Source organism: Crocodylus porosus, unplaced genomic scaffold (genome assembly GCF_001723895.1).
Source record: "Crocodylus porosus isolate Cpor-Errol unplaced genomic scaffold, CroPor_comp1, whole genome shotgun sequence".
In the NCBI taxonomy this organism is placed as follows: domain Eukaryota; kingdom Metazoa; phylum Chordata; order Crocodylia; family Crocodylidae; genus Crocodylus; species Crocodylus porosus.
Window position 1 is genome coordinate 48,395 of NW_017728933.1, and position 14,637 is coordinate 63,031.

Consider the following 14,637-nt stretch of genomic DNA (forward strand, 5'->3'; position numbering starts at 1 on the left):
GCAAAGCACGGGATGGAGCCACAGCTCATTTGGGTGGGGGGGGAAGGGGCGTATATTTCCGGGTCTGCAAAGACCTAGGCTGTAGCTGTGGGCTGGAGCCAGGGCTGTGCCAAGCTCTTCTTGGCCAAGGCTGGACTCGGGTCAGAGGCTATGGAGAGGGATGCAGCCACCCCAAATTTCACCATAGCACCGCTGTGCTCCCAGCACAGGCCCAGCTCAACACTCCACCTCCACCTATACACTCAGAAGAGAAGGGGCTGTGCTGGATGCACAGCAGTGGGACTATGGTGAAATTTGTAGTGGCTGCAGCCCCCTGTCCAAGCCCAGACCCTGCTGAGAAGAGCCTGGCGCAGCCCCGGCTCCAGCCTGCAGCTGCATCCTGCCTGCCCCGTCCAGATCCAGGGGCACATGCCTCCCCACCCCCGTGCCCTCCCAGGGTGCAAGCAGTGGCAGGAGCTGCCCTCGCAGGAGCTGCGGCTGTCCCATACCCTGCCCCACCTGGGCAGCACACCTGCTTCTGCCCCTCCTTCACCATGGGAGGCACTGATCTGCCCTCCCCCCATGCCCCTCCATCACAACAGACTTACCAGCTGCATGCAGCTCTGCTCCCTCACTGCCTGAGCGCTGCACTGAGGCTGCATGCACATACAAGCATTTATCGGCCAAATCGGGCCGACTTCCAATACAGCCAATTTTCTTTGTATCGGTACTGATCTAATATTGGACCGATGTATTTGTGCACCTCTTTAAAAAAAATTACATATTACAGATCTCTTGTGTTACAAGAGATAAAAAATGTTAGTGTGAGTTCGTAATGTCCAAGACTGAATTCCACCATATCTTTTGCTGGCATGTTCTTCAAGTATTTATGACACTTTTTCTTTTTAGACCAAAACTGGTAAAACTCTCTTTTAGCAACTCTGCTTTTAATTAAATCTACTGGAGTTCATTTGGCATTTGCCTCTCAAAAAATCCTCAAGTTATTATAAATTCAGGGATCAAAATTAGATTATAACTTAATTTTAATCCTTTTCAGATCGTACATCAATATGGACTTGGAAAATTAAAAAAGCACATCCTAAGATTCACAAATAATAATAAAAAATAAGATTAAGCCTAAGGTTAGCAAAAGTTAACGTGCAGCACCTCTATTATGCAAAAAGTAACTGAGGAACAGGATATGTTGGCTTGGACAAATGGGCAAGTAAGAAATGACCAGATTAATGACAAATAAAAGTTTATCAGCAAAGGTCAAAAAATACCTATTTCAGATGATGGGCACAAAAACTGACTGGGACTGCTCAGATAGAATTAGCTCATAAATCAAGACCCAATTTCACAGCAAGCCTTCATTTACTGTTACCATCTACTGTCTCTAAGTCTGTCAAGATAACTGGAGTGTCTATATTCTTCTGCATTAGCTTTGGCAAAACAATGAAGGGAGTCATTAGTGGAAGCTTTAAATTCCAAGAACAAACCAAAGGTCATGAAAACTTACCCTGACATAAGGAGAAGGTAGCGTAACACTTAAGCAAAACGGTCAAGGTGACAACTTTCCTGTTTATTAACAGGAATGGGGTTTGGGAAGGATATTTTATCCCCTGTACCTAAAATATAACTGTAAGCAGGGGCAGCTGTTTAAAAAAAACTGTTACAGCAGAAGTAGGTTTTCAGGAAGGATTTGAGAATGAACAGAGAAGCAGCTGAGAACTGTTTGGTGTGAAAGCTGGGAGTCACAGGGAGAGAAGGTTGTACAGGCCCTGAAAGCACTGAGCAAACAGATGGGATGAGTCAATACCAAAAAATGGATGAGATAAACAGCAAAATACATTGCTTACATTTTGTACAGGGCCACAAAAAGTAAGATGAACCTGGTGCAATCTAGACAATGAAGACAGTGTTCAAGAACAGGAACAAGGGATTTGATAAAACCAACAGGCTACAAAGATCATCTCAGCAATTTCATTTTATGTGCTGTGAGTGGGGCTGAGCATGGAAGCTGGAGAGAAAAAAACAACACCACAGGAAATGAGGACATGACCAAAAGAGATTTAGCTGTTGAGGGAGACAATGGGCCCTGAAGACACAGCAAAAAGAAATACAGCAAGATTGGGGTATAGCAGCAAGAGAAAGGGGCAAGAAATAAGGATAACACATAAGAAGGATGAAAGGCTCATTAATAAAGGGGAAGGCTGAACAACTTGATAGCCTGGGAGACAAACCAGAGCAGTTTGGCTTTAGTCACGCTAATTAACTGACAGGCAACATCCAGGAAAGGGTATCACAGAAGGGCAGAAATGCAGGACTGGACAGAGATAAGGAATGGATGTACAGATGGATTAACCTATCATAACTCCAATGTTAAATGATACTGTGCAAACAATGAATGAATATAATGTTAAGAAACAACACGGAAGTAGGCCAGGACAAGGTTATCAGAAAAGCTAGCAAACAGAGTTTTAACTTGAGCAAAGGCAAAAGAAATGCATTCAAGCAGACCCATGGTGGAGCTGAAGGAAAGGAAATCCAGGCAAGCATTATATAACAGGCAGAAACAGGCAAAAACCATTCCTTTTGAGCTGAAAGGAAGACATGAAATGGAATTCATTAGGCAGGTGCTTCACAAACAGGAAGACTTGAGTGCCTGGGACAGCGCATATTCCCCTGAAACCCTGACACAAGAAATCATTTACCTGTTTGCTTGGCAGTGGCTCAACCAAGTGTACTGTATTACAGCAAGAAGCTAAAGCCACCTGCTTACCTCAAGAATATGCCAAAGGGACGAGCACGAAGAAGGGCATTGTAATTAATGCTAAATCTGGGTTGAATTTAACAAGCATTAATTATGTATTTTCTTAAGTTTTTTATAGGTCTATTTAAAAAAAAAGAACAGAAATGAAGTAATTAAGCAGCAGCCAGACAACTGTTGCTATGATAAGAATATCAGAAGGGCTTTGCTCTCACCAGACTGCCATCTGTTGGAAAACTAGCACATGCCTTTTGAGATGCTAGAAACAGTCACCAGATTTTTTCCTTTTTTTTTCCTTTTTAGAAAAGCTTTTATGACATTTTTCACTTTTCAGATGCTTTTCTACCACCAAAAGCAGCTTAGTGGAAAGCAAAATAAATAAATGAATGAATCAGGGAAGGTTTCCTTTTTTGAAAATACATAAAATACTACATCATTACTATTATTCAAGCACATAGATCCACAAGGCAGTTTATAACCCTGTTTACAGAACAACTGAGCTAAATATATGGGAAAATGATGATCAAGTGGACACTGTTAGTAGTAGATGTATGCATACCTAATGCTAAACTCTTTCTGACCCTTGCTGCAAAATAAGTTTCGGCTAATTTCTTTAATAAAGCTGAAAACAAAACTGAACGAGGAGGACACATAAGCTTAACAGTTTCATTCATAATTACATTAGAATCAAAAGAAAATACAGAAAGGTGCCCAACAAAATTTTTCTTACCTGAAGGTATCAGAGCATCTCTCTCAATAATTCTTGCTGATGCCAAATCACTGATGATGTACTGCAATCTCAAATGTTTGAACACAGGCAAAAATATGCTGCCTTGTTCAGATTCTAGAAATGCAAGGTCACCCCCAAAATCTGAAATTGTTATAACAAAGTCAACCATTAGGGCTTTGCTAGAAGCTGTTCATTTTTTATAGTCTCCTAAAATATATACTAAAACTGGCAAACCTAAGCTTGTGTGTATTGCTCAATGAATGCAATTATGGAAAGGCAATGTTCCATTTTGCAAGCAGTTAACCTGCAAGTTAACAGATTTCTTGGCTTCTAAGCAAAGGTCACTGGCATCCAAATTGTAGATGCAAATCTATTAGATCAAACTTTTCATCTTCTTAAGCACAAAGCATCAGAACAAAAGCTCAACATTAGGGCTGTGCAAAGCTTTGGGTGCCGATTCAGTTTGAAGATCTGGCCTCCTCAGCGGCCCTACTGATTCAATCTATCAGCAGCCTCAGAGCTTCTGGGGGCTCGTGCCAGAACACCCGCCCCGCAGCGTGGAGCAGCAGGGATCGCTGCCCCCCCCCAACCTTGCTTTTTTGTAAGAGCCAGGATCTGGGGCTGGGCGGGGCAGCCATTGACAGGGCTGGGAGAGCAGGCAGAGGACAGGGCCTGTCTAATTCAGAGATTCAGCCAATTCAGCAGCAGCTGAATCTCTGAATCAAATTCAGCCAAATTGATTTGGGACAGCGATTCGAATCACCAAATCGAATCATTGTCTCCCGAATCAGCTGAATCCGAAGTGAACACTGGCCGCTTCGCACATGCCTACTGAACATCAAAAAACCCAGCAAAGCAGGGATTGATTTGAATTAATTTTTGCTTCAAAACAGTTTAACGAAAGATTAAATAAGAATAGGAAAATTAAACATGCAAAGAAGAAAATGAACATGTCTTTGGTGCATATGGGAAAGCATGTTATGCAGAAAGAGAACTACATTGTACAGTAGGCATTCATGTTCTAGATCAACCACCTTTCACAAACTCTGTATCTGTACTTAAAGAGCCATACCTTTTCTACGCTTGGAAAACCAGGCATCAGCTTCAGCTAAGAGTTGCTTTAGTGAGCCATTCCAAGAAGGCACTAGCTGAAGGAACATCCACTAAATTAAATAAATAAATAAATAAATAAAAATCTGCTGTAAGCCTATTTTGGATTATTTTATTTTTTTACAATTAAAACAAGTTGTACATACTGGAAAACATTCTAAAAATGCATTATGCTGCATTCAGTAAAAAGCTCCAATATTGAATTCTGCCTCCAAGTCTTTATAAATCTATTCTGCATTGGTAAAATGAATGTGTATGTGCTAAAAGAGTATTTTCTTAGTGCAGCTGTTTGTAAGAATCAATTAAAGGTGGTGTCTCTACAAGATGTCTAAATGGCAGCACCATGGAGCCAACACACAAATCACCCATAACTTGACTGAACTTGATTACAACCCCACAAAGGACCAACACGTTTTAAACAATTTTGGCTAAATCTGTTCCTATTAAAACTTCACAGGTTACAATGGTCTTATGCCAAGAACAATTTGCTCCTCTGCAGTACCTTCTTCAGTGCGGTATATACATCCATCTCCACCTGCATTACAAACAGGTTAGAAGAGCTGATCAGCTGTTTCATGAGGTTTATGCTGGAAGAGACAAAACTGTACAAATTTATATGTACAAAACTGGAACGATAACCATGTAATGATTTTCGTGTTATTACCCAATAAGAATACAGAGATTTAAAGACGTTAATGCTAATTGAGAAAACCTTATCTACACAACCAACTTTGAGGATTGTGATTTCATATCATAAGAAAAAAAGAAAGCCAACTGTCTGACTCTCATGGCCATGGCCAGAAATTTCTAATATATCATTTGTACCACTGAATGTTTATTCCAGAACATACTTAATCTAGCTATTATTCAAATTACCTAAAATCTGAATACCTGAGTTCCTTGAAAAGTTCAACACTCTGATGAGTCATCAGGTTATTCAAAAGCCATTCAAGGCACCTAAATTAAAAACAAATTAGGTCAGAATCCAAGATTCCTAGATGTTACAGGGTTTCTTGTTAAAATGATCAAGTCTTAAAATTGACTGATTTTAAAGCTTCTAACTGATTTAGTTCCATATCACTGCCTGGATCAAAGGTTTTAATCTAAAACAGCTGGATAATAATTAGCGTGGCTTTAATATGAATGAGCATAAACTTCTGAGGTTTTTGAAAAAAAAGAATTTAACACTTTTCAAAAAAGGAAGTTTACATGAAATAACTCCTGAATGTTTCAATCTGTTAGTGCTGTGCAGGACTTCTTTAAGGGCACAGGTGAGACATCAAGCACAGGGAAGGCTGGACAGTCTGAATTCAGAAACCAAAACAGGGTAAGAGCAGTGCACCACAATCCTGAGTGTTGCGATAAGTTGAGCATGAGGAACTAGGTACTGGCTGGAGCACACTGCTCTCCAAATCCTTCCCTAGCTGGTGCAAAAATGAAGCATGTAGGAGCATAGTAATCTAAACAAGTGTTAACACAGAACAGCCACTGCCTATGCCATACTGAGAACGTCACATGTCAGTTTTCTTTACCATTTTGCATAAACTCCTGACATTGTGCATGAATAAGGAAGGTGAGACTCAGATGCGATTTCAAATGAGTGGCAACAGGAACACTCAAAACACAAACCTGTCTTTACCTGACTAATAATCTACATTTAAAAAATAACTCAGGGAATTAATTCAGACTTTAGTCGCAATGAAAAATATGCTATTTTAAAATAAAGTAGCTACGTAAGAGTTTGTTCTTACTTTTTCTTTACAGAGTCTAATCCATATGTTCCTGCAGAATTGTAGTAGCCACACACGGTTTTTGCATTAATAGTTTCCTTCATTGTCTCACCGCATTGCTGGATTAGGCCATCCTGTGAAAGAACACAAATATTCCAAGTTCTTTCCCACATGATAAACGCAAAGACTTTCAAAACTTGTTATTTACAAATGCCAAATAAGAATTAAGCCAGGACTAGTCTGGACTCACGAGTACAGCAATACACACACGGTTCAATTTATCCAAAGTGTAAAATCCAGCACCATGCTTTAAGAGTATGCTTCCATGGCACACTGAAGCATACACGAGAGCTATGCAAGTCAGTTCTGATACCAGAAGCAGTCTAAAAAGCAACAGCAGAGGGCTACTACAGACATAGTTGATGCTTTAGCTAAGGCAGCCTGTAAATATATCAGGATTTCAAAAACCTATGCTGGAACTTAGCTTGATCTGACAGAAATTTAAGGGAAGTAGGGTGGCAAAAATAAATCCAAGCTTACATATAGAAATCCTGATCTCAGAATTCTTTAACATTATTTTAGAGCTCCCCATCATTTGTAAAAAGGTATTAGCATTAATAAAACAAACACAACCAAGTATTTTAGAATAAGGAAATGATAAAGTCGCAAAGATTAACACTATAATAGTGCTACAAGTACTTTTCTTTGTTTACATCCTCCAATTAATCTCAATATGCCATTTTATGATACAATCAGAACTTAAGTTTGAAACTAAGAAAACTACCTAATATTTCTATAAACACTAAGCCTGCTCTTATGGATGGTTCTGAAAAAGTCCAGAAGCAGTATGCATATCTGAATACTTCTGTTTAGGGGCATGTTCTGCCATTATAGTTTGAGTTTCTATTTGTTCCTAAACAAAGCGCATAAAATGTAATGCAATTCCTGCTCATTTACACTTACCAGCTGCAGCATGCAGGCTGCTGCTAGAAGGGCAACAACTCGACTGGGTTTTATTAAAACATCATCTCTATACAATGAGCCAAAAGCTACCTGTAGAGCTGAAAAAGCAAAACTGTCAAATCTGGAGGGAAAAACAGAACCTTGTATTTAATATCTTAGAATACACAATATGTTTAAATGCTACCTATCCCTTTCAATTCATGTGTTTGCTACAAATTTAGTCCTGTAAACTTTGGGATCAAAAACTAGAGTTCAAGGAAATGAATGAACCTGAAAAACAACCAAGTGCCAACTAAAAAAAATGCATGTACCCCATGCCCACAAATGAGCCAATCTCTTCCAAATGGATTGGTAGAAACTATTTTTAACATGAGCATTGCTCTTGCAGCACTGTATTTAACTACAGACTTGGCACTCAGGAGACAGAAATGATATATGTTGGATTCCCAAGGTTTTGAGAACTTTGACTGGTTCCTTTTCTTAGGATTTTGCTGCTTATTTAAAAATTACTTGAATACATGGCACTCAACCATTAAGGGCCGAGAAGGCAGCCAAACAGAGATAAAGATGGCATGCCTACGCCCTCCAAATTCATATCCCTGCATGCAATTGAAGAGCTACATATGGCTCCAGAGATAGGAGGCAACCTATTTTTTTTATTTTACTTCTTGAATCAGATTCTAGGTCTACAGCTCAACTCTTACTATCTGAGGATACAAGTAGAAAATATGAGTTAATGTATTTATTTTTTGTTGCTGCTTTGCCAAATCCTTTTTTCACTCCTCCAACAATACATTCTGCCTATCAGCAATAACAGACATGTTTGAAATTTCACTATATTTGATAACTTTGCATTAATTTGCTGTTAGCAAACTTACAATTTTCAAAAGAAAACAAGTCCTTTGCTTACCTTCTATATCAATATTTTGGTCAGGGATCTCCAGTTCAATGGTTTTCATGCTAGATTCCCTCCAAGAGCCACTGAACATACTGGAAAAGTAGCCTGACTATAGGAGAGAAGTAAACAATTTCATTCAAATAATGAATTCTGAAATGCAACAAAACTATTACTATTAATTATTTTACTTATGGAATTAAGTGCATTATGGGCTCAGTAGTTTACTAACTGTGAAGATATGAAGATATCATTTCTTGTCAAGAAGGACTAACAGTATTTCTTCTATTTCTGTGGAAATTTTTATAAACTTTGACCTTATGCTGAAATATGGTTACCCAAATACATATTTTACTAATTATTTTCCCCAAACAATTCAGTTTTAAATAGGCAGAAAACCTACAATAAACATTTTCCATTACAAACCATGATTTCGATAGTATGTAATGACACCCAGAGGTTAGGTTTTTAACAGTATTTGTTAACAAGAGATCCTGCAGGCAATGGTTTTCTTAAACCAATTTGGGGGGGAAAGACATGCAAGACATACAGACTGTGGTCTCATACTAAGGACACATATGTCTCTAACTATGTGTAGGCCAGTTCATACATACGCACACACATCCACCATTTATGCAAATATACCTTTTTAAATAAAGTGTAAGGCATATAAAACTAGAATTTGATAGATTTCCATCCAAATGAAGTGAAAAATAGTGCTCTACTAGGATTCATGATTTTCCATTCTTAGTAGAAAGTGTGCCAGTGAGATGCTATCACTCAATGAAGTTTATCTGAGAGATTAAAAAAATAAAGTCTATTTGTACAGTAGCATACCTCCTGCATTCTTAACTCAGTATTTCCACAGGTGGCAGCAAATTATACCCAAGGTTATCAAAAACCAGAAGTTCACTCAACTTACTCCTATTCTTCCATCACACCTCCTAAGATCTGGTTAGGTTGATCCATCACAGGGAGGTTAGTACACAGATGAGCTACAGCTGGCTCATGCCTACTGTTCATGGAGCATTTTATGTATTAATAAAGCAGCAAACAACTTGATCTACACTGGTCAGATCTGCCATTCATATGTACAATAGCATCTCAGTGCCATCTAGTGGGGAAAGGACAGAAACTCAGAACTAGCTAGGAAAGCTAAATTAGATAAGTGATCGCTAGGACGTAAGCACTCCATTCAGCATGTCAAGGAAGGAGCAGTAACTTCAGCAAGAATAAGTTATGGATATTATTTAAGATAAGGAAAAACAAATATCAGTCCACCTGATGTCCAGTTTAAAACGGTCTTCCATCAGTTTATAACCATGAGACTTTGTCTTCCCTTGGGGTGCCCTGGTGAACAGACGTTCTCCCAATTCCTGATGCACACCCCTTATGTACTTATAGGCTGCCACCAAGTCCCCCCTTGAGCCTTCTCTTCTCCAGGCTGAAGAGTCCCCATGCCTCTCAGTCTCACCTCATAAGGCTTGCTCTCTTAACCTCTGATAGTCCAGAGGAGAGCCATACGCATGAATAGAAGTCAAGAGACTTCTGAGGAGAAGCTGAGAGGCATGGGACCCTTCAGCCTGGAGAAGAGAAGGCTCAGGAGGGAGTTGGTGGCAGCCTATAAGTACACAAGGGGTGAGCATCAGGAACTGGAGGAATACCTTTTCACCAGGGGATCCCAAGGGAAGATAAGGTCTAATGGTCACAAACTGCTAGAAGGAGGTTTTAGACTGGACATTAGGAAAAACTTATTTACCATCGAGTCTCCAGAGTCTGGAACAGACTCCCCCCAGAAGTGGTGCAAGCACCTACCCCCGATACCTTTAAAAAAATGTTTGGATGCTTATCTCGCTGGGGTCACCTGGCCCTTTGCTGACTTCCTGCCTGATGATCTCACAAGGTCCCTTCCAGCCCTAATGTCTATGCAATCTATGATTTAGGTCAAGTGCAAAGAGAGAGTGACATAGTAGGCAAACTACTCTGGAGATTTACCTTGAACAAAATAATTTCTCCTTTCAAAAAATTAAGAGAAAGCTAGTGTGGTACATATTTTTATCATGTCAAGCACAGTACCTTGAATTTAAGCCAATAATTTCAATGCATGATTAAAAATTAATCATTGTGCATGATTAATAATGAATTAACTTCACATACATGGCACACAGTAAACTTTTAAGTAAGAAATCTGAAAACTTATTATATGATGGCGATAATGCTCTGAGGGAAAAATGAAGCGTCACAAGTGGACTGCAGAGCCAAGGTCTAACTCCCTGTCTGAGCTTGAACTACAAAACTCTTCTTCCTTCTTTGAACACAACCAGTGTCACCTCAGAGAAAAACAAGTCATCTTTTCTTTCTGCTAATTTTATGAAGGTCTGGAAAAAAAGATTAAATTAATTTTGGAACAGAAAGTTGGAGTTGTTGTGGGTTTATTCTTTCTGCTGGCCATGAATTAAATACATCCTCCTTCTTCAAAACAGTTTATGCCATAGAAACAGCTCTGACACTTATGTTGCTTCCAATTTATTTGAAAATGCTATTCCAAAAAGTAACTGTTAGAGATCTGAACAGTTCTCTCTCTTAGGCAACGCAAGGAAAATCATGCCTTACAATTAGACAAGGATGTAAAAAATATGCATAGCAAATTAAAGTCTTGCTAGATTTCATTTCTAATAAAAGCAGAACATGAAGAACTATCACTGCATAGCTTCTACCCTAATATGGATTAGCATCTGGGTGAACATATTCTATTTTTCAGTTCCCATCAAAAAACACTTTAAGTCACCAGGATCTAGAAGCCTGCCAGAATTCTTGGTTACTTCCCCAGTTCCTTAAGACAATTTGCTTAGCATAAATATTCTCTGGGCTACAGAGAGAGACTGATGTTTCAACTCAGGGGTTAAAGTATTTGTGTGGCATGTGGGAGAATGCTCCAAGTCTCACAGAGCAGGGATAATTTGAATTCCAGATTTCACACACACTATGGGTTACTGTCTCTTTCAAAATAACCAAAAACAGTCTTGCATTTGTCCCAAGCTGAAATAGGAAAAATACTTCCAAAACCTAGGAAATAAACATGAGACCATGTGCACGTGTTTTTGTGGGGTTTCTCCAATTTTGACTTTCAGGGGGGAAAAAAAAAAGTCTGCACAAAATAGGAGTCCACTTTTCCCAAATAATGCATTCTGATTTTTGACAGAGCTGTGATCTAGAAGCTCTTTAACAGCATGGCATAATACAAAACAATCAGCCAAACCTACTTGCCCCTACTTTTGTGTGCATTTTGAAACTATATGATGATTAAAGTGATTATGACACGTGACACCACGGGCCTTACAGAACAGCCTCACTCTACCGAAATTTCTCTCTTACATGTTACAAACAATGAGAGAATAAAATTGAAAGTTGGAATGTTCTGACCTGGCTCACTTGAAAGAACTTTCTTGAAGCCGTTTTCACTGCACCCCCAACAAAAACATTTTCTTATGTTTTATAGGGTTTTGCCAACAGCAAAGCAAATTTTTTTTATGCTGGAAATTGCAACTGGAAAACCAAGAATTCAGCAAGGGAAATTTCAGAGAAAGCACTTGAAATCATTTCTCTCTCTTTAAAAAACAAGTAGATTTCAAGGTAACTTTCATTTTGAGGGTACTATGATTGAACTACAAGTACAATTTTCAGTGTTGAGTAAAAATAAAATAAAATAAAATAAAGTTTCTCCCATTGTGCTGTAACAACTCCCCCAAGCCTTTGCATGAATATTGCCTCTCTATATTAAAATACCTTATTTCCCTCATTCTTCCATGCACCCATTTTATGCTATATGCTCAGTTTCTGACGTGAAAGTAAAATTTTAAAAAGTAGGGGGAGAAAAGGAAAAATATTTAAGTTTTAACTAGGTGTTACTACTTAAAACTTGTGACTTTGGTTGTTTTTAATGTTGAACTCTCTCAACTTTAAATCTGGAAAATCCAGAACATATACGACGTTCACACAAATAGCCTTTTACCACACAAAGGGCATTTATTCTGATTTAAGAAAAGCACATCTAGTACCTTCTGAGGTATTTTGCAGGGACAGGACTTGCTATACCAAACGGTCTGTCAGTTGAAACATGGTTGCACCACCATAAAGTTGAAGTTTATGATGTACTAAGTTTAGGAAATGGCATTCAATATAATCACAGCAAGCAAACAGTCAGATTTGCAGGGGGGAAATATTTGGTGTCTGCTGCTTCTAAATCGAAGCAGTAGTGAGCTGGCATTTGGCCTGGATTTCATGCGAGAAAGGAATGGACACCTTCACAGTCTTTGGATTTGGGCCCTTCAACTTGCTGCAGTCCAAATTTCAGAATCAAGTCAAACCCCATCTATACCTGCAGCTTAACACAAGACATCCAATATCACAAGAGGAAGCTTGCTCAGTGCATCCACCTCCCTAAGTATCTGTCACTACAGCTGAGTCACTGATGCACATGACGCACACTCTTAAACTCACCGGCCTACAAATTTACTTGTAAGCTCTTTAAGCATGACTTAAAACCTGCAGATTCAAAGCAGAAGCAGTGATGAGAGACAGATCCTCTACTTTACACCAAAAAACTAAGACAAAAACAGATTTTTAATGTGAATGCAGTTCCTTCCTTTTTTTAAACCAATCACCTTGACTAAGAATGGTACAGAAAGGAACGATGTGGAGAGATGAGTTTCCAAAGCACAGCAGTGCTTACAAACCTTGCCCTTTATAAAGGCAGCTCTCATACATGCAGCTCTCATGTCCAGCTGTGAAAACTTACTAACTTCCTGCAAGTCCATTCAATTTCAACATATTCGCCAAACCTCCATTAGGAAAGTTATAGAAAGTTTTGATAAATATGAGCAAGCAACTCGTTTTACAGCTCTCACTATTATTACTGCCGATACCTGGATAGAGAACTGGGCCAGTTATTAGCAGTTTTAGGGGCCACAGGCTAGTGAAGATAAGAAAAAAGGAAGTTACTATGTCATCCATTTTTAAAATGCCCCCTGTCACCCAATAAAACCATCACCATGGGAAGCTGTCACCCATTAGTGTAGCAAGCACATTCTGAACATACCGAAAGGCCAGGACAGTGAATGTCTTCTCAAAAGAAGAAGACCCTATGCTCAAAAACACAATATGCGGCCTGAAGGAAATAATTACAAAAGGCAAGCATGGAAAACCTGTTTTCGTAAGTGAAGCACTGTAGTAAGACCTTCCGTTCTGTATCAACTACGTTTTTTGATACTTCAATGATTATAATGATTATATGCACTGATGCTGCCTGGAAGGAAGACTTCTGACCAGGTCTGTATTTGAAATCTCCAGAACGCGGCTGCATTTACCACAATGTGAAATCCTATGGTGAGGTGAAGAGAAGAGAAGAGAAGAGGACTTACCTGACACAAGTATATCTTGTGCAAGTTCCACTCCTCTCCCAGAGCACAGATCTTAATATCGCTATTTTCACCGTTCAAGAACAGAGTCTGATAAATATACTTGGATGTGCTTTTGAGTTTTTTCCTGTATTAAAAAACACAAAACAAAGGGACGAGCCCACTGTGAAGTTTTACCATGGAGGCAAATATTCCATTTTTGTCTAGCACATATTTCTTCCATCACCAGCCTAGCAGCTTGCTACCATAACGTCTTCCCTGTCCAGCTTACCCCAGACAGATTACTCCAGTGAAGCATGTAGCCCCCCCAAAGGCTGCACAAATTGACTCACGTCAATAATGGTAACTACCCAAAAAAGCCTGCAGCTAAGTTTCTGGCATCTCATTCGGGCTCTTACAAACTGTGTGCCTTGAAGGGGCTCTTGGAAATGGTTGAGATCTCGTCAGTTCAGGGGCTGGCTGCAGGGAAACTGACTGCACCCACACAGCAGCACCGACCAAGCCTGGGAAGAGGGCAGAACCAGGGACAGCAAGGTTCAGAGGCCGAGACAGCAGCTTAAGTACCTCACTGATATCAACAGACATCATCCTCCGTCATTGATAGTGGTCACCTCACTGGTACTGACTTACATCACTGACAGACATACTGATCCGATCTCAGATTTACCCCAAGAGCCTTGTCTGCCTATGTCCATAGACCAACACGGCTACAACCTGCTTCCTATACTGGATATGGAGACAGAGATGCCGGGTGCTGGCTGGCAGCAAGCGCCCAGCTCCGGGGCACCCAGCAGACAGACCCTGCAGGGCATCTGGCCACGTGCATCCCCTCGGGCTCACATGACTTCCCTGTTTACCTCCTCCCTGCCCTCGGCTCGGCTTCCTATAGCCCATGGTAACCGGGCAGCTCCCAGGAGAGGAAGCAGTGAAGAGCCCGGGCCCCCGTCCTGCCCCGCAGCCCGCACCTCCGCGGGGTGTCGAGCAGCCCGTCCTCGCCGTCGCTGTCGCTGTCGGGCGGCCCCTCGCCACCCCCGCGCTTGCGC

The 14,637-nt window shown here is 40.1% G+C and overlaps 1 protein-coding gene across 1 annotated transcript in view; it reads right to left on the bottom strand.

Moving 5' to 3' along the window:
- Positions 1-14,636, bottom strand: part of GMCL1 (germ cell-less, spermatogenesis associated 1) — a gene marked incomplete at its 5' end in the record, with an annotated part of 26,802 nt that extends 12,166 nt beyond the window's left edge. The window contains 9 exons of the mRNA XM_019545886.1: positions 3,480-3,620; positions 4,552-4,642; positions 5,092-5,176; positions 5,481-5,546; positions 6,341-6,453; positions 7,283-7,380; positions 8,193-8,289; positions 13,598-13,721; positions 14,560-14,636. Coding sequence (XP_019401431.1) covers positions 3,480-3,620; positions 4,552-4,642; positions 5,092-5,176; positions 5,481-5,546; positions 6,341-6,453; positions 7,283-7,380; positions 8,193-8,289; positions 13,598-13,721; positions 14,560-14,636 — 892 coding nt within the window. The remainder of the gene's footprint in view (positions 1-3,479; positions 3,621-4,551; positions 4,643-5,091; positions 5,177-5,480; positions 5,547-6,340; positions 6,454-7,282; positions 7,381-8,192; positions 8,290-13,597; positions 13,722-14,559) is intronic.
- Position 14,637: the final 1 nt, after the last annotated feature.